Raw genomic sequence first — 19,513 nt, 5'->3', positions numbered from 1 at the left:
CACAGGGAGAGCAGCTCGGTGCTTTGTGAACACTTAGGGGGGTGGGATAGGGATGGTGGGAGGAGGTGCAAGAGGGAGGAGATATGGGGATATATGTATAAGCATAGCTGATTCACTTTGTTTTACAGCAGAAACTAACACACCATTGTAAAGCAATTATACTCAAATAAAGATGTTAAAAAAAGAATCCTCTATACTTTGTCTTGGATCTTTTAATATGATTTAATCAGTACAGTCACTATATTTTAAAATAAGTCAGCTTTCTAGAAGCATAAAAACAATTTCTCTACTTATTAATTCTTTACTCATCTGAAGTAAGATAAAAAAACAACATAAAAGACTAATGTAAAGCAGAGGTTCATCTTAGGGCTCTATGCCCCTGTGATTATTTTGCATCTTTCCATCTGTTTTCATCATGGAAAAATTGCCTCATGTAAATTATAATTGCTCTTCTTAATCTCAACTTTATTTTAATGTATTGAAGCTTTTTCAGAAGTCACCTGTTAAAATGCATTTTGGTGATTGGAAAAGTACGTTGAAAATATAAGTAAAAATTTTAATATCACTACCAAATTAAAAGAAATTTAAACAAAAATGTTCAAAACCTTGACAACCTATTTAATTCCACTGAAACTTTTGAAATAGAAGTCTTATCTTTTATTTGGAACATCTAGGGTCATTTGTAGAGACGTGGATGGATCTAGAAACTGTCATACAGAGTGAAGTAAGTCAGAAAGAGAAAAACAAATATCGTATGTTAACGCATATATGTGGAACCTAGAAAAGTGATACAGATGAACCGGTTTGCAGGGCAGAAACAGAGACACAGATTTAGAGAACAAACATACGGACCCCAAGGGGAGAAAGTGGCGATGGGGTGTGGTAGTGTGAGGAATTGGGAGATTGGGATTGACATATATACACTAATATGTATAAAATTGATAATTAATAAGAACCTGCTGTAAAAAAAAGTAAAATAAAATTCAAAAATCAAGAAAAATTTGAAAAAATAATATATTACATATTTCATGGTCTTAATTGTTTCTTTGAAGTAGGATATGTTTACTATATGCATTCTTTTAAAAGTGGTTAAAGTTTCATCAGAAAGAAGAAATGTTTTAGAGACTTTTAGTATAGTACAATAACTATTATAAAATTAAATGGGTCACTTAAGATGTTAATAAAAAGGTTCAATTTTGTTTTTTTCCCCTCATCCTAGGTAGATGTGTTCTGAATAAAGAAGGGATGGGAACCTCCCCAGGTAATAATAGAAGGAAGTGTTGAAGGGATAGGGTCCTTTAGCTAGAAGCCAGTAGGAGGAAATGTCTGTCGAGGATCCTTTGACACAACCATGCACTTTCATTTTCTAAGTGTCTGAAGGGCCAGGTTAAGTGCAGAGAGAACAAATTGGGAGTGTTCAACACTGTGCTTGCCTCTCCTAGTGAGAGGTGTAGGGGTGAGTGGGGAGGAAAGAGAAAGAGAAAGGGAGGTGGGGGGAAGAGTGGGAAGGAGGGAAAGAGAGTACATATATATACATTAATTTTCCTGGGAAAGACTATACACAGAGATTCAAGGTAGAAGCTCTTTTCTGGAATAAAGATTTGATCTTCATGGAAATTTGCCCTAATATGATGTGATAAATGAATATAAGTTTTAGTAAAAACTATAGAAGGATCCACAAAGCTAAACGTTAGATGGTAATTATAATTGAAAAATGAGCAAAGGATAATTCTGGGTAGGTAAGAAAATCTAATCTTGACATACCTTCTCAAAACTACCATACAGACAAACAAACAAACAAACAAACAAAAACTATTATGGGTTTTCTTGTGTATGTTCATTTGTTTTGTTTTTTAGACTCCACATACACGTAAAATCATATGGAATTTGTCTTTCTCTGATTTATTTTACTTAGCATAATACCCTATAGGTCCATCCAAGTTTTTGCAAATGGTAACATTTCATTTTTTATGGTTTAATAATATTCCACTGTGTGTAAATACTACATCTTCTTTATCCATTCATCTGTTGATGGACATTTAGGTTGCTTCCATATCTTGGTTATAGTAAATAATGCTCTTTTGAATACTAGGGTGCAGATATCTTTTCAAATTAGTGTTTTCATTTTCTTCGGGCAAATACCTAGAAAGGGAATTTCTGGATCATATGGACGTTCTATTTTTTATTTTTTGAGAAACCTCCATACTGTTTTCCATAGCAGCTGCAACAATTTATCTTCCTACCAACAGTGCACAAGTGTTCACTTTTCTCCATATCCTTGACAACACTTGTTATTTCTTGTCTTTTTGTTAAAAGCCATTCTGAAAGGTGTGAAGTGATATCTCACAGACAGAAAGGACAAATTGGTCGTTGTCAGCTGGGTGGGAGGTGGGAGGATGAGTAAAACAGATAAAGGGGTTTAAGAGGTACAAAATTCCAGTTGTAAAATAAATAAGTCACAGGGATGTAACGTACAGCACAGGGAATATAACCAATAATATTGTAATAACTTTGTATGGTGACAGATGGTAATTAGACTTATCATTGTGATCATTTTATTATATATTAAATATTGAATCACTATTTTGTATCCCTGAAACTAATATACAATTTTAAGTCAATTAGACTTCAATTAAAAAAAAATCCCACATCTTCACCATAGGAAGACAAAGAACATGAAAATTTTCACATTAACTGATGGAGGAAGTAAATAATAATATGTTTAAAATAATGAAAACAACATTTCTCATTGTTATAAAAAAGGATTTTAGACATAGAAATTGGCTAAACTAAAATGAATCCTATTATGTCAAATTAGAAATGGGGTGTTAGTATGCATTCATGCATTAATATGTATGCTTATAATATACATATATGCACACATACACAAAGATATAGATATGGACATATATGTATGCATATACAGACACACATATATGTGTATACACACACACACACACATACACATACAAATTATCTTGACTTCTAAATACCACTCTTCACTTAAAGGAGCCAGGACTCCTAGGAGAAATGGCTGATTTCACATCTAGGACTGGAAAAATGTAAGACAAACCTGGAACATCTTGCTAGAAAGTAAGCAAGTGCTCAAAGAATGATGGAGATGGGTCAAAAAGATTCGAGACAGCTTGAAGAGGTTCCCACTATCCGAATCTCACACAAACTGAGTATCAAAATCAATATAATAGTTATATATTTGACACAGTGAATAAAATAAAAATCATGAATTCATATAGCTACAAATCAATAACTGAATAAATGAACAAATGAATAAATGAATGAAAGAAAATGAAAAGCTCCTCCTAACAGTCAAAAGTCATCTGGTAAATGTAGAATAAATGATGAGTTAGAAAAGTACCATTTGGCAAATTATATAGAGATGATTCAGTTAGAACCATCAATGAAGAACATCTCTTATTTTAAGTTGGTTGAAATCTCCAGATTCTAGAGTACTGATTTGATCATGAAACCACTCAGGAACTTTTCTATAATCACAGAAAATGAAATTTGGGTGGCAAAAGACAAGGGATATGGATATTTCTTCATTTTCAAAATGAGAGAAATAAAGGAGAGACAGAAAGAGAGGAAGCTCTATAAGTTTAATGAATAAATTGCTATTTAGATTAGATTGAGAAAGTCAGTGGTCATTATTATAAATCTATCTTTGAGAAGAAAGATGTCCTAAAATAACTTCTAATATTCAACATTTCAGACTACCAAGTAGATTTTGCAACTTTTGGAAATATGATAAAACTGTCCTAAGTACATGCAACAAATGTATAAATTGAAATTAAAGTCATTATATTATGTATTTTGTAGTAATACAACATTTTCAAGTTTATCAGTATGAAAAAATGTATGTCCTGGACATACCTTTTACTGCCACACCTGAGAACACTGTGCCCAGCTCCAGCCTACTCTATGATCACTTGGAATCATCATGGGTTCACTGAGAACACACAACAGCAATTAAGGACAATATCATTAGCAAGTATATCTTGATTTTAGAAAGCATTTACAAGATTCTTTATGGATAGGAAGATATTAGTGAGATAGTGGAGATGGAGAAAATTTCCCCCATTTGAACATACCTTCAGGGAGTTATAGTAACTGGATTAACGTTACCCTAAAAAAGTGGTTACAGTCATTTTGCTACCATGTTGAGAGCTCTTGAGAAGTACAGTACTCTCTTATACCAGCATGACATTAGACATGCAATTTTAATGCGTTCTGTCCAACACATTCAAAGATTCCACTCTTTCTTTATGATTAACTGGTAAAACCTTTTCTGTCACTTTCTCTAGAAGTTAGCTCTGCTTTTATAGGATTGTACACCTGTCTTTATTGGCATATCTTTACTGCCCTGGTTTACATGTCCATGTCCCTAAATTGTCTATGAGACTTTCAAAAGCAAAACCAAGCTTATTTACACTTGGGTGTGGGTATATGACTAATGTTTGGCATTCAGTAAATTAATGTGTGGTGAATGGGGAGTTTGGATATATTAGATTTCTGGTGGTTATGATTTTTGTTGAAATTATGATTATGTCAAAACAATTAGGAAGAGGTTTCCTCAGAAAATCAGAATAAAAATCTGTCTCAAAAACACTGAGGGACTTCCCTGGTCATCCAATGGTTAAGACTCTGTGCTTCCACTGCAGGGGGCATGGGTTCGATCCCTGGTCAGGGAACTAAGATCCTGTATGCCATGGTGCAGCCAAAAGAAAGAAAAAAAACATTGAAAGGATATTTGATAAAGCTTTTTTCTAGGCTTCTACAAGATGGGGGAGAATTGCAACTATATAGAGCTTGTTTTGCTAAGTGCACTTTTCTCTCAATTTAATTTTATCTATAGAAATTTGTTCCATGTTTTCATTAATATTTTTATGAATATAGAAGTTAAATTAGGAAAGACTAAATTACTTGTTTCTTCCTCTTAACATTATTTATTTGTTTTATCATCAATTATTTGGTTGTTGCTTTTACTGATGCTATTCCACCAACACACTAAAACTAGTCACAATTCATCTAAGGAGGATTGGTCTTCTCCCTTCTGGCAAACAGATACAGACTGACTAGATGTTTAAACATAAACTTGGTGGGCACAATATCCAAGAAGAGACTGAGAATAAATTCAAAGTGATCTTGCCACATGTACTTATATCTGTAGCTGCCACAGCTTAGACTACAGAGGAAAGCAGTCAAGAGTCAATTGAGACAGGATCTGACTCAATAGAAGTAAATGCTCATAAGAACAAAGAAACACTTCCAAATAAGAGTTGAGGGCAAATCTGAACTCAGCAACTCAGAGTCATCAGACGCTGATGCATAAGATAAAGAGGAGACAGCTGGACATTGAAAGGGGGGTCAGATGAAGTTTCTGGAAGTCATTCTCAATGACAAGGCTTTTGAGAGTCCCTCTGCCCATTAATTTCATGACACTTTGAACCCAACATCTAATCATTGAATAACCTTCAATTTCTGCAACATCTGCTACTATAATTAATCACTAATGAAATTGTTTTGTTAAAATAATTTTTTAAAAATTAATCAGAAGGACTTTAGTATCAGGAAAAAATGTTATTCAATCCATGGAGAGAATAATTTTCAATTTTCAACATAGAATATAGTTAAAGGTGATATTTATACTATAACAAAAGAAATACAGGTACAGAATTAAGGTCAATAGTATCTATGAAATTCCAGTAATTTTTTACCCAAATACATTCATTTTAAAAAAACACTCCCAAATAAAGAACTTTTAAGGAGAAAAATATCTAGAAGATTGTTGGAGGAGGTCATCAAGTGGACTTGACCTTTGGTTGACTCATGAGATGGACCAGGGCAATGGGAGGCGCCTAACTCCATCCCCATTCTTGATATGTGCATCCTCCCACCATTCCCATACTAGGAACCACATCAAGGATACAGCCTTGAGATGATAATGTGTTATTGAGACCATCTGGATGGTACACGACTAATCCTCCTTAAGGTGTCTATATAAACTCTTAAGATTCTGGTGGGCAGGTTCAGAGATCTACTCATCTTGTGACCTCCCAAGACAAGCCTCTAACTTAAGTTCCCTTATGTATTAAACCTGCCATCTACTGATCTGGGGTGGTCTGCCTCTTTCTTTGGTTTATTCTTGCTCTCTCTATATGGGGTCAGTTTATAATTTGACTTGGGGAACTCCCGAGGTTTTAAACCAACATAGGTGAATTGTATTTTCTTCAAAGAAAAAAATTAAATAAAAATATTTCAATTTCTGTAAGTTTAGTTGAAAGTTTGAAATTTAATATATATGTGAATTATGTATATAATGAAATGCTATTTGTTGTTACATTATTTCTCTTTTTTTCTCTAGATTTCTATGTAATTGTGAACCCGAGTATCACGGATCTTTCTGTGAACTGGATATAAATGAATGTGAAATCTCACGTTGTCCCGATGGAGAAAATTGTGTCAAAAGAACAAGTGGATACATCTGCCTCTGTGCTCCTGGTTATTCAGGTAAATTTCTACCTGCTCTGTCTGTATCAACATGTTGGTTGTAAATAACTGGCATCCTCATATCTACTCTGCAAATCCTGAACTAACCTGTTCCATGCAAGTGGGGCAGGAGGGTCAAGAGGCTCTTTGTCTCTTGTAAAAGAAACTAGTAAAAACAAAATTTATGCCTTTTAATCTAAAATTAACTAAACATTAAGAAATATATGAATTATACATCAAGGTATTTTACATTTTTATGCTTTTTTGAATTGAAGTTTATCTAAAGTATGTTTATATGCTTGTAATACAGAAAAGGCATTGTTGTATGAATAATCTAAGAGAAACAGTACTGTTATATCCATTACACAAATGTTACTTTAAAAAAATATAAAGAGTAAGTTTAGCTCTTTTAAACATACTTATATGCTAGAAATCAATCCAGGAGCCCTTGTGAATTTAAAGTTCCAGGAGAAAAATACAATTTGGAGCCAGTTGCCTCAATATCATTCATTCCACAACATAAATTCTATCCAAAAATAAATGCAAAATTCATCAATGAACTTAGGAAAGAACATTAGCCCTCTAAACTTCTGCTGAGAATTTGCTTTTATGAAATACAAAAAGCTATATAGTTTTGGCATACCAATATTAATTATGTGGGCCCAGCAAGAATATATTCAAATCTCAAATCATAATTTATTAATGCCTGAATTCTTCACCACTGTGATCTTTTGTGTTTCTTTCCTGAGAGAAGCTGGCTAAGTGAATCTAATATTAGATTCTATACTCTTAGGAGTAAAAAGCAAAAAACAAAAAAACAAAAAACTAGACAAATAGAAATGATATTGAAAAGCAAAACTGATAAAGAACTAGAAGGATTTCCAGTGAATAAGTGGTCAAAAGCAATAGGAAGCTGACCCCTGAAGAAAATATATACAGGTATCTTCCTGGGGAATAATGATAACTTCAGGAAAGGTTACCTTGGTAACAATTGTTACAGACACAGAAGTCTTGGCTGAAATTAAAAAAAAAAAAAATGAACTACAGTCTACAGCTGTTATTACATAAATAAGAAGCAATACATTCTGGCTATAAAAGTATCTTTTCTAACTTTCAGATTGCCCCTCATCTTCCAAATGATTGAGATTTGTACTTGGGACCACACATATCCAACTAGCAATACCATTCCCCATGCTATTGTTTTGCAGCTGCTACCACGCTAACATTGTTAAAATAAGAAATGACACACGGAGCTGAATACGACTGAGAAACATGTTTTGTAAAATTACTTGATATAACACATTGTTCTGATACTTTAAATTCATCCTAAAATTTGAAGGATTAATGTGTTCTTTGTTTTTCTTTTCACAACCTATTTCACTGCAAGCTATGGTTCTTAGCATTGTTTCAAAATCTAAGATTGAGTTGCCAATTAGGCACCCTAGTGGAGAAGCTGAATTCACAGTTGGCTGTATGAGGTGGTCTCCAATTGAAATATACATGTGGGGGTCTTCAGATATACAACTGTGGTGCTGGGTAGGCTCACAAAGGAGTGAGTGTGGATAGAAGAGAGAAGAGGACCAAGGACTGAGCCCAGAGGCACTGTGATATTTAGGGATCCAGGAGAGAAGGAAGAACTCGCAAAGGAAATTTAAAAGAGCAGTCAGTGATACAGGAGGAAAAACAAGAGCAGATAGAGTTTGGAAAGGCATGTAAATTATTTCATGTAGAGGGAGTGATCAATGTTGTCAAATATTATTATGTCAAGTAAAATAGGGACTAAGTATTAACCATTGGCATTAGCAATACAAACATCATTGGTGACACTGTCAAGGAAGCAGTTTTGCTGGAGTGGAGGGTGCAAAATTCTGTTTGAAGTGGATTTAAGAGAAAATATGAGAAAAGTGCTGAGATGAATACACAGTTTATTAAACGAATATTTTATTTTTAAAGAAGGAAACAAGAAATGGAGCAGTAATTTGAGAACAGAGTGAGATTGAAAATGAAAGGTTTAATTTTTACATTCTGTTTGTTTTTAATTTACATGCTCATTAAATGATGCTGACTCCTGTGTGGAGAATGAAGTAGAGAGTTTCAGTAATAGAAGCAGAGAGACCTATCAGAAAGCTTTGGAAATGGTCCAGGTGACAGATTATAGTGAGTTAGATTAGCACTGCCCAGCAGAGGTGATGAGAAATGCCCTCACCTCATATGTGCTCCATAAATATTCATGAATGATGAACAGTTAATAAAATATAAATAGTAAAGTGTATCACTGAACTAAATATCATTTTATAAACCATTGATGAGTCAAATTATGTCCCTTTTTATTTTTAATGAAAAATCTTCAACTTCCTCTCATTGATTCATTGGGTTCTGAAACACTGTATTTTCAGTTATTTTGGGGTCTCAAGCTTTTTTGGGATGATGCTCACATAAACCCATATTCATATAGCACATATGTATAACTGATTCTTGGGAAGACCACTTAAGGAATAATGATTCCATGGGCTTCCTTTCAAGCTCTAAACTGGATTTTGTGTGGCCTGTTTTCCAAGGAAAATTTGAATTTTGAACTCAGAAAATTATGCTTGCTTTTTCATTAACTGTAGTGTAGGCTTCTCATATTGGAATAAATGAGTTTTCTTCTTAATTTCAGAAAGATTTGTTGGAAGTTTACAAATACCCAACTCATAGGCCATTGTGAAGGGGGTCTCACACCTGGTTTGGTGGTCTGCTATGACCCCTCAGCTTGAAATCACTACACAGTAACTGATGTAACCAAAGTGTCTCTGTAGATGTAGTCAATTCTGAGTTGATTTAGCCTTCATTTCAGGCCAGGTGTATCAGAGACTGGCAGCTGCTAAACTGCTTCCTGGAAAGGTTGGAGGATTCAATTCTCATACTTCTAGAAAGCTATGATCATAAAAAGTAATTCATTCATATTTACTCTCTCCTTAATATATATATATTTGAGAGAGATCATAACTTAACATGGTATAGAGCAGATATATTAATTGCCATTGGGAAAAATTATGTAGAAAAGAGATTATAAAGGGCTGGGATAAGGTTAGGAGTTGGGGAGGTGAATTTAAAGAAAGCAATCAGAAAAGGCCTTGAAAAAAACTGGTTTGGATTAAGATTGACATGCCATTTATATATTGGTAGATACATATATATGTGTATAGATAAAGAAATAGATTAAGAGATATCAAAAATCAAAATTGTACTTAATAAACTATAAAGGTGAGAACATTTCCCTAATAACAGATATTTATGTTTTATACATAATGGAACCATTAAGAGATGTGCTACAGCCAGTGGCAGCAGCACAGCATGGCATTGGCTGAAGAGGTGAGCAGGAAACTCAAAGCTCTCTCAAGAATTCTTGTTCACTGATGCCACATTCAAACCTCATTTTTGCCTCTTCCTCCTACCAGATCCTTATCTCCTTTTTGCCCAACCTAATTCCATGGCTCACAGTTATAACCACTGCCTTACTTGCATTATCCTGCCTCTGTCTCCTTCCATAACACTCATATCAAAACACCTCTATCCTGAAGTTAATCCCAACCTCCCATATATTTTTCATTCACATGGGTGGCATACAACAGGAGAAAAAAATACAAGTATGTGTACACACACACACACACACACACACACACACACACACAGACTCTCACACTCTACCTTGGTTGCTCTTACTTTGACTTCCTGACCACAGACCTCAAGGAAGCCATTGGTGCCTCTGACAGATGCTGCTTCTCACTAATCAATCCAGTTTCCCAGCATCCTAGCTTATTATTTCTGGCTCTCTCTTCTCTTTTTAAATTCCCATCAATCTTCCCTCTATTTAAATTTCAGTTTAAATCTTTGTCTCTCATATTCCTGAGAAAGTAAAAGTGATCAGAAGAGAACTTCTTTATCTTCCCACTAACAACTAGCATCCTGCAGAGATCTGCAGTCATACACTGTGCTTTTCTCTGGTTTCCCTGTTCCTGTCTGCGGTTATCCCTTCTACCGGTAAATTGCTTCTGTCCTCTATCACCTATCATTAAAGGACATTCATCCTGACATTATTTTCTGCAACATAAATTCCTTCATCCATACTATGTCACTACTACCAGCATATAAATATTGATATTAACCTCTTTCTCATCTCATTTTTGAATCTTTCCCTTTTTATATGCTTATTAAACTACATTTCTTTTTTTTAAACAGAATTGTCAAATCTGTATCAATTTACATTCCCACCAACAGTGCAAGAGGGTTCCCTTTTCTACACACACTCTCCAGCATTTATTGTTTGTAGATTTTGTGATGATGGCCATTCTGACCAGTGTGAAGTGAGGTCTCATTGTAGTTTTGATTTGCATTCTTTAATGATTAGTAATGTTGAGCATGTTTCATGTGTTTGTCAGCCAGCTGCTTATCTCCTTTGGAGAAATGTCTGTTTATGTCTTCCACCCATTTTTTGATTGGGTTGTTCGTTTTTTGATATTGAACTGCATGTGTTGTTTGTATATTTTGGAGGTTAATCCTTTGTCAGTTGCTTCATTTGCAAACATTTTCTCTCACTCTGAGGGCTGTCTTTTTGTATTGTTTATGGTTTCCTTTGCTGTGCAAAATCTTTTAAGTTTAATTAGGTCCCATATTTTTATTTTTGTTTTTATTCTCATTACTCTAAGAGGTGGGTCAAAAAAGATCTTGTTGCGATTTATGTCAAAGAGTGTTCTGCCTATGTTTTCCTCTAAGAATTTTATACTGTCTGGGCTTACATTTAGGTGTTTAATCAATTTTGAGTTTATTTTTGTGTTTGGTTTAGGGAGTGTTCTAATTTCATTTTTTTACATGTAGCTGTCCAGTTTTCCCAGCACCAATTATTAAAGAGGCTGCCTTTGCTCCATTGTATATTGCGGCCTCCTTTATCATAGATTAGGTGACCATAAGTCACCTAATCTCTGGGCTTTCTATCCTGTTCCATTGATCTATATTTCTGTTTTTGTGCCAGAACCATACTGTCTTGATTACTGTAGCTTTGTAGTGTAGTCTGAAGACAGCGAGTCTGATTCCTCCAGCTCCATTTTTTTTTTCTCAAGATTGCTTTTGTTATTCGAGGTCCTTTGTTTTTCCATACAAATTGTAAATTTTTTTGTTCTAATAATGTGAAAAATGCCATTGGTAATTTGATAGGGCTTGCGTTGAATCTGTAGTTTGCTTTGGGTACTATAGTCATTTTCACAATACTGATTCTTCCAATCTAAGAACATGGTATGTCTCACCATCTGTTTGTGTCATCTTTGATTTCCTTTTTTCTTTTTAAATTTTGTTTTATTTATTTTTTATACAGCAGGTTCTTATTAGTTATCTATTTTATACATATTAGTGTATATATACGAACCCCAGTCTCCCAATTCATCCCACCAACACCCCCTCCGATTTCCCCGCTTGGTGTCTATACATTTGTTCTCTACATTTGTGTCTCTATTTCTGCCTTGAAACTGGTTCATCTCTACCATTTTTGTAGATTCCACATATATACATTAATATATGATAATTGCTTTTCTCTTTCTGACTTACTTCACTCTGTATGACAGTCTCCAGGTCCATCCATGTGTCTACAAATGACCCAATTCCCTTCCATTTTATGGCTAATTAATATTCCATTGTATATATGTATCACATCTTCTTTATCCATTCATCTGTCAGTGGGCATTTAGGTTGCTTCCATGACCAGGCTATTGCAAATAGTACTTCATTAAATATTGGGGTGCATGTGTCTTTTTGAATTATGGTTTTCTCTGGGTATATGCCCAGTAGTGGTATTGCTGGGTCATATGGTAATTCTATTTTTAGTTTTTTCAGGAACCTCAACACTGTTCTCCATAGTGGCTGTATCAATTTACATTCCCACCAACAGTGTAGGAGTGTTCCCTTTTCTCCACACCCTCTCCAGCATTTGTTGTTTGCAGATTTTTTGATGATGCCCATTCTAACTGGTGTGAGGTGATACCTCATTGTAGTTTTGATTTGCATTTCTCTAATAATTAATGATGTTAAGCAGCCTTTCATGTGCTTCTCGACCACCTGTATGTCTTCTTTGGTGAAATGTCTATCTAGGTCTTCTGACCATTTTTTGATTGGGTTGTTTGTTTTCTTAAATATTGAGCTGCATGAGCTGTTTATATATTTTTGTGATTAATCCTTTGTCCATTGATTGTTTTGCAAATATTTTCTCCCAGTCTGAGGGTTGTCTTTTTGTCTTGTTTATAGTTTCCTTTGCTGTACAAAAGCTTTTAAGTTTCATTAGGTCCCATTTGTTTATTTTTGTTTTTATTTCCATTACTCTAGGAGGTGGGTCAAAAATGATATTTCTGTGGTTTATGTCAAAGATTGTTCTTCCTATGTTTTCCTCTAAGAGTTTTATAGTGTCCACTCTTACATTTAGGTCTTTAATCCATTTTGAGTTTATTTTTGAGTATAGTGTTAGGGACTGTTCTAATTTATTTCTTTTACATGTAGCTGTCCAGTTTTCCCAGCACCACTTATTGAAGAGACTGTCTTCTCTCCACTGCATATCCTTGCCTCCTTTGTCATAGATTAGCTGGCCATAAGTGTGTGGATTTATCTCTGACCTTTCTTTCCTATTCTGTTGATCTATATTTCTGTTTTTGTGCCAGTACCATATTGTCTTGATTAAACAATCTAACCTTACACCTAAAGGAACTAGACAAAGAAGAACGAACAAAACCCAAAGTTAGTAGAAGGAAGGAAATCATAAATATCAGAGCAGAAATAAATGAAATAGAAACAAAGAAAATAGTAAAGATCAATAAAACTAAAAGCTGGTTCTTCATGAAGGTAAAGCAAAATTGATAAACCTTTACAATGGACACTGCAGAAATACACAGCATCATAAGAGACTACTATAAGCAACTTTATGCCAATAAAATGGACAACCTATAAGAAATGGACAAATTCTTAGAAAGGTATAAGCTTCCAAGACTGAACCAGGAAGAAACAGAAAATATGAACAGACACACAACTAATGAAACTGAAACCATGATTAAAATTTTTCCAACAGACAAAAGTTCAGGACCAGATGGCTTTAGAAGTGAATTCTATCAAAAATTTAGAGAAGAGCTAATGCCCATCCTTCTCAAACTCTTCCAAAAAATTACAGAGTAAAGAACAATCCCAAACTTATTCTATGAGCCCACCATCACCCTGATACCGAAAACAGACAAATATACTACAAAAAAAGAAAATTATGGACCAATCTCCCTGATGAATAAAGATGATTTCTTTCATCAGTATCTTATAGTTTTCTGAGGACTGGGCTTTTACCTCCTTAAGCAAAAGGAGAGCTGTCTATGTAGAACAGTATGGAGGTTCCTTAGAAAACTGAAAATAGAACAATCATGTGACCCAGCAATCCCACTACTGGGCATATACCCTGAGAAAACCATAATTCAAAAAGACACATGCACTCCAACGTTCATTGCAGCACTATTTACAATAACCAGGACATGGAAACAACCTAAATGTCTGTCAAAGAAGGAATGGATAAAGAAGATGTGGTACATATATACAATGGAATGTCCCTCAGCCACAAAAAAGAATGAAATTGGGTCATTTGTAGAGACGTGGGTGGACCTAGAGACTGTCAGAAAGAATGAAGTAAATAAGAAAAAGCAAAACAAATATCATATATTAACACATGTATGTGGAACCTGAAAAAAATGGTATAGATGATCTTATTTACAAAGCAGAAATAGAGACACAGATGTAGAGAACAAATGTATGGATTGCAAGGAGGTAAGGGGTGGTGGTAGGATGAATTGGCAGATTGGGATTGACATATATACCCTATTGATGCTATGTATAAAATAGATAACTAATGAGAACCTATTGTATAGCAGAGTGAACTCTACTCAATGCTCTGCGGTGACCTAAATGCAAAGGAAATCCAAAAAAGAGGGATATATGTATATGTATAGGTGATTCACTTTGCTATACAGTAGAAACTAACTCAACATTGTAAAGCAACTATACTCCAATAAAAAATTAAAAAAAAGAATTATCAAATCTGTTGTCTATATTGAGTATCCATTTCCTAATTTACCATTCCCTTCAAACCTATTCCCAATTTGCTTTTAATCCCAAGACTAAAATGAAACTCTTCACATCATAGGTCACCAACTAGCACCACATGGACAAATTCAAAAGCAAATTCTCCTTCCTCATTTTAGTCATATTTTCAGAAGCATTTTACACATTCTTTCTACTTAAACACTTTCTAGACTTGCATTCCATGTTCCTACAATCACTAATTTCTTCACTGTTTTCTGTCTCCTCTAGTGAATACTGTACCTGTTCAGAACTTCATTCCTCCTCTCCCTTCTCTAAATACATTCATTCCTTAAGGGATTCCATCCAGGTTTTTGTTTGTTTAAGTATCATACATATACTGATAATTAACAAAATTGTTTTCATAAGTTCTGGACTCTCCCCTGAACTCTCAACTCATATACTCAAATAACTGCTCAACATTTCCACTTGGATTTCCATATGATACCTCCAACCAATCCCCCAATACTGAGGGGTTAGCCCAACCCTGCTCCACCTCCTGTATTTTCTGTCTCAATGGATGCTGTCATGGTTCACCCAGTTTCTTAGGCCAAAATTATGGAATTATTTTCCAGTCTTTGTTTGTACATCCCATGAAGTCCATCAGCAGATCCCATTGGCTGCATCTTCAAAATATATTTAAATTCAATCACTTCTCACAACCATCATTACAGTCACCCTGATCCTCTTGCCTGAACTATAACATCTTATTTCCTTCTTCCATTCATGTCACATTAACATATATTTCTCATCAAATACCTAGAGTGATCATTTTAAAATATGAAACGGATTACTTTACCCCCAGATCAAAATCCATGGCTTCAAATAATTATTTGAATGTAACACACACTCCCTACTTTGTCCTGTTATATCCTACATAATCTGGTCCCTGGCCACAGTTCGTATTGTAGCCTCCCAGTCCCCATCCTAGGTGACCTCCTGATGTTCATCTGAGGATGAATGACTCCCTCAGATATAGGCAGTTTTCCCACTTATTTCATTGAGTCTCCATTACTATACAGAGACTACTGTATAGTCTCTCTTAGTGGCCTGTCCACATTATATAAAATAATACTATGTCACTCTTTCCACCTACTTTTTAATATCGTAACAATTATCACTATCTTATATTTATATCACTTAAGTAATGATTTATTTTATCTCTTCCTACTAGAATTGAATTTCTTGGAGGAAGGAAATTTTCTACCTTTTGTTCCCTGTTGTATCTCAGTGCCTAGAAAAGTGACCAGGACATTAGAGGCATTCAAAGATTTTTTTAAAATGAAAGAACATTTCAGACTTTAAGTAATTTGGTTGCTTAATTGTACTGAATTTTAACTTTTTACGAGATAATGCACATAACTCTTTGGTGATTATAGCTTTATATTAAGTATATTCTTTTTCCATTTTCTTCCCATAATGCCACTAAAATAAACATTTTTTTACATTTTTATTGTAAATCAACTATAGTTCAATAAAAAATAAATTAATTAAAATTTTTTTTTTCTTTTGCGGTACGCGGGCCTCTCACTGTTGTGGCCTCTCCCATTGCGGAGCACAGACTCCGGACGCACAGGCTCAGTGACCATGGCTCATGGGCCCAGCTGCTCTGCGGCATGTGGGATCTTTCTGGACCGGGGCACAAACCTGTGTCCCCTGCATTGGCAGGCAGACTCTCAACCACTGCGCCACCAGGGAAGCCCCTAAAAACATTTTTAACATAAGTAATGAACAGATAATTGTCTTGCTTTTATAATGTTGATTTATTGATACTGTGGAAAAACATTCAGAGAAGAAAAAGAAAACCCTACAAATCTGACTCACTCTGAATTAAAGGCATATATATTCAAATACATAACACCTATTCTAAATTCACGGACAGTATAATTTGATTTAATACTACAAAGTGAAATAGTTCTATGCAATAAGTCTAAAAGTGACCTAAAATGAAAAAATTTAGTCCTTTTATATTACTTATTAACCCCTAATAAATCTTTCTAAAAGGAAACCAATAGCAAATTAAGCCCAGTGACCTTATCATTAGTGATTTTTTATATAATATATAACAATCTTAAAGCAGTTAATATTTTATATCCTACAAAATATGATCGAAAAATAATGGTTAAGATTATGTACTGCCTATTAAAAGCATATAAATTACCAGATATTTATAGGTAATTATCCACTTATATTTAGTTTTCTAGGGCAGCAATCTTTATATGTCATAAATGTATTCATCTGACACTTTACAGAGTAATTGGGCTTAATGAAATTCTATAGATAAATTATTAAACTGTATTTTTATCCTAACATTTGGACATACTTTATTATTCAAGCAAATATTAATCAAAATGATTCTCAAGACCAGTGAGTACCGAAAATAATAGTTACAGGACAATGCAAATATGTAGGCACTGAGGTGATTTTACTTTCTGATCAATCAGCCTTCCTTCTTCCCAGGTTCTAACCAGGTGTCAGCTCCCAAAAGACAAAAGTGAACCCAAGTATCAGGTTTATTCATGAAGGCTCAATAACTCCCAAAGTACAGAGCTTTCTGGTCAAGCCAGTTTGAAGAAACCTATAACCTATGTTTCAAGGTGAGAATATTATAATATTAGCCATCTCACATTGCAAACAGAGGAAATAATTGGGTATGGAAAGCAGAGTTAAAGGGCTGAATTCTTCTAGGAATTGGGGTCAACTGAATGGTGAAAACTAGAATGCACATGAAGAGCAGCAGGCTAGGGAGCTGTATTTCTGGAAAGTAGGCATTGCTATTTCCTCTGGAAGTCCAGGTCACAACATCTCGGCCAGCCTCTGATTTTAGCAGCCTTTGGAGTGAGCACCTTATAATGATGGTTCCCCAAGTCAGGTGATGCTGAGTCTCTGTTCCAAATCCAGGATCTTTTCCTACACCATGGAGCCAGCTTAGCCCACATGAAAAACACAGTAAGTCAGTGCCCTGAAGGCACCCTTCAAAGAACAGGAGATGGAAGGCAGTTTATAAATATTCCAACCACCGTCTTTTCTGGTAAATAATCCTGGGTATATGTTATTCACTTCTTAAAATTGTAGTGTGCAATCATGTCCCCATCACCTACAACAATCTCCTTATCAGGGTTTCTTCTGCTGACTTTTAATCATTCTCTGGTCTCACTATCCCCACTCCCTCATTCTTCCTGAGGTTACTTGCTGAATAAATTTAGTATTCATCTCAGGTTCTGATTTCAGCAGAATCCAAACTAAGACAGTGGGCTTATGACATCAGAGCAGAAATCCAATGAAGTGACCCAAAGCCCCCGTAGGAAGAATATTTCTTACTCTTGGAAGCATGAAAGCCCTTGCCATCAGTATGAGATATTGCCATTTAAAAAACAGAGTTTCCCTAACTAGTTAGAAAGGGAAGGAAAGAGAATCCAATGTACGTACAATTCTGCCCCTTTTGGTAAGTGAATCTAAACTTATTTCACCTTTGGAAACTAGAGAATGAGGTTATAACCCCACAGACACCTAAAAGAAATTGTGCTGCCTATAAATGAAATACACCTTCACTCTCAAGACAGAAGTATTTCCCTAGCCTATAAATGACTGTCAATAGCATCTCCAGGAAGTCAGTGATTTTCACCTGTAATATTTTCCTTCCTACCTTTAATGGAAATGCTCCATGGCTCTGTATAATATAAACAGAATTTTTTAAATTGTAAAGACCTTTTAAAATCAAAGTATTGAATCACTACCGAGCCAGTTAAATCTGGCTTTTAATCAGAGAAATAGAAATATAATCCATTACAAAGCAAAGATCTTCAGAGACATTTGTGATTTGAAATCTCAACCCCAATAACGCTAATGCACAGAGAAGAAAAATGTGTCTCCTATGTTTTGAAAGGATTTTTTCCCTCTGGTACTTTAATGGGTAATTAATCTCAGTGCTGTATTTCAGTTACTAATTCTTTCTCTTGGAGACATTCTTTTACCTGACTTTCTTGTTTTGAGTATCTTTTTCTCTAAGTGGTTTTCATAAGCTGCCAACATCTGAGTAATGCACATCTGGTCCTGTGGAGCATCTTTATAAAGACATACCTTAGCAGGTAAGACTCTGAACTCCAAGTTCCAGCCATTCTTCTGGGGCCCTACACTGAGCTCCTACAACATTCCTGCTTGTCTAGGTGCTGGGAAAATTGCACAGGATAGGCTAGACTCCATGCCTTCATGCTGCTTATGTTATGAGACCTTGGGAGAATCCAAGCTTTCCTGTGTTTACTCCCAGTCACAATCTTGACAATGATGGAACTCTGAATGTCACCTGAGACTTAATGGCAGGTGAGCATTAAGTAAAGATGAAATACTTAATGGTAGTTGAGCATTAAGTAAAGATGAAATAGCCAGTATTTTCTCATCTTTAAACACAGGAGAGTCAAGTACTTCCCCCTGGAGGCAGAGGACACATAAGAGATGATCTCCGTGTCTACCTACTCCACTTACTCCATGGGTTATGGTCAGAGACTGTGCTGAACCTTATGCCAAACAAGACATTGCCAGTCAGCCAGTTCTCCTTCTATCTTCAGAAGATATGGGTTTTAACTTTTTACACCATTACTTTCAACCATTTAATTATTATTCACCTTGGTAAATGTGACCCACTGGATGAACTTCATTCTGTTTTATTGGGTAGTGTGATTTACAAGGATATATAACCTTTTAAAATTAGGACAAGTCATAGTACTCTTAATTTTTGCTTCTTATAAAAACATAGAAGCCCTGGAAATATTGGATGGACATATTATTTTCATTTTGGAAACAATAGGCTGGCTGTGAGGAGGGGATGCTGTCTTGAGATCGGGCACATACTCTGCATTTTACCTGTCATCAACTGCAC

General features: G+C 35.0%; 1 protein-coding gene across 1 annotated transcript in view; it reads left to right on the top strand.

The window, feature by feature from the left end:
• Positions 1-19,513, top strand: part of EYS (eyes shut homolog) — a 1,685,417-nt gene that overhangs the window by 539,712 nt on the left and 1,126,192 nt on the right. The window contains exon 17 of the mRNA XM_033867388.2: positions 6,383-6,528. Within this exon, the coding sequence (XP_033723279.1) occupies positions 6,383-6,528 (146 nt within the window). The remainder of the gene's footprint in view (positions 1-6,382; positions 6,529-19,513) is intronic.

This window comes from Tursiops truncatus, chromosome 12, assembly GCF_011762595.2.
Source record: "Tursiops truncatus isolate mTurTru1 chromosome 12, mTurTru1.mat.Y, whole genome shotgun sequence".
NCBI classification, from domain to species: Eukaryota; Metazoa; Chordata; class Mammalia; order Artiodactyla; family Delphinidae; genus Tursiops; species Tursiops truncatus.
The sequence above is the reverse complement of the archived record's forward strand: the minus strand, read 5'-3'. Positions and strand labels throughout refer to the sequence as shown.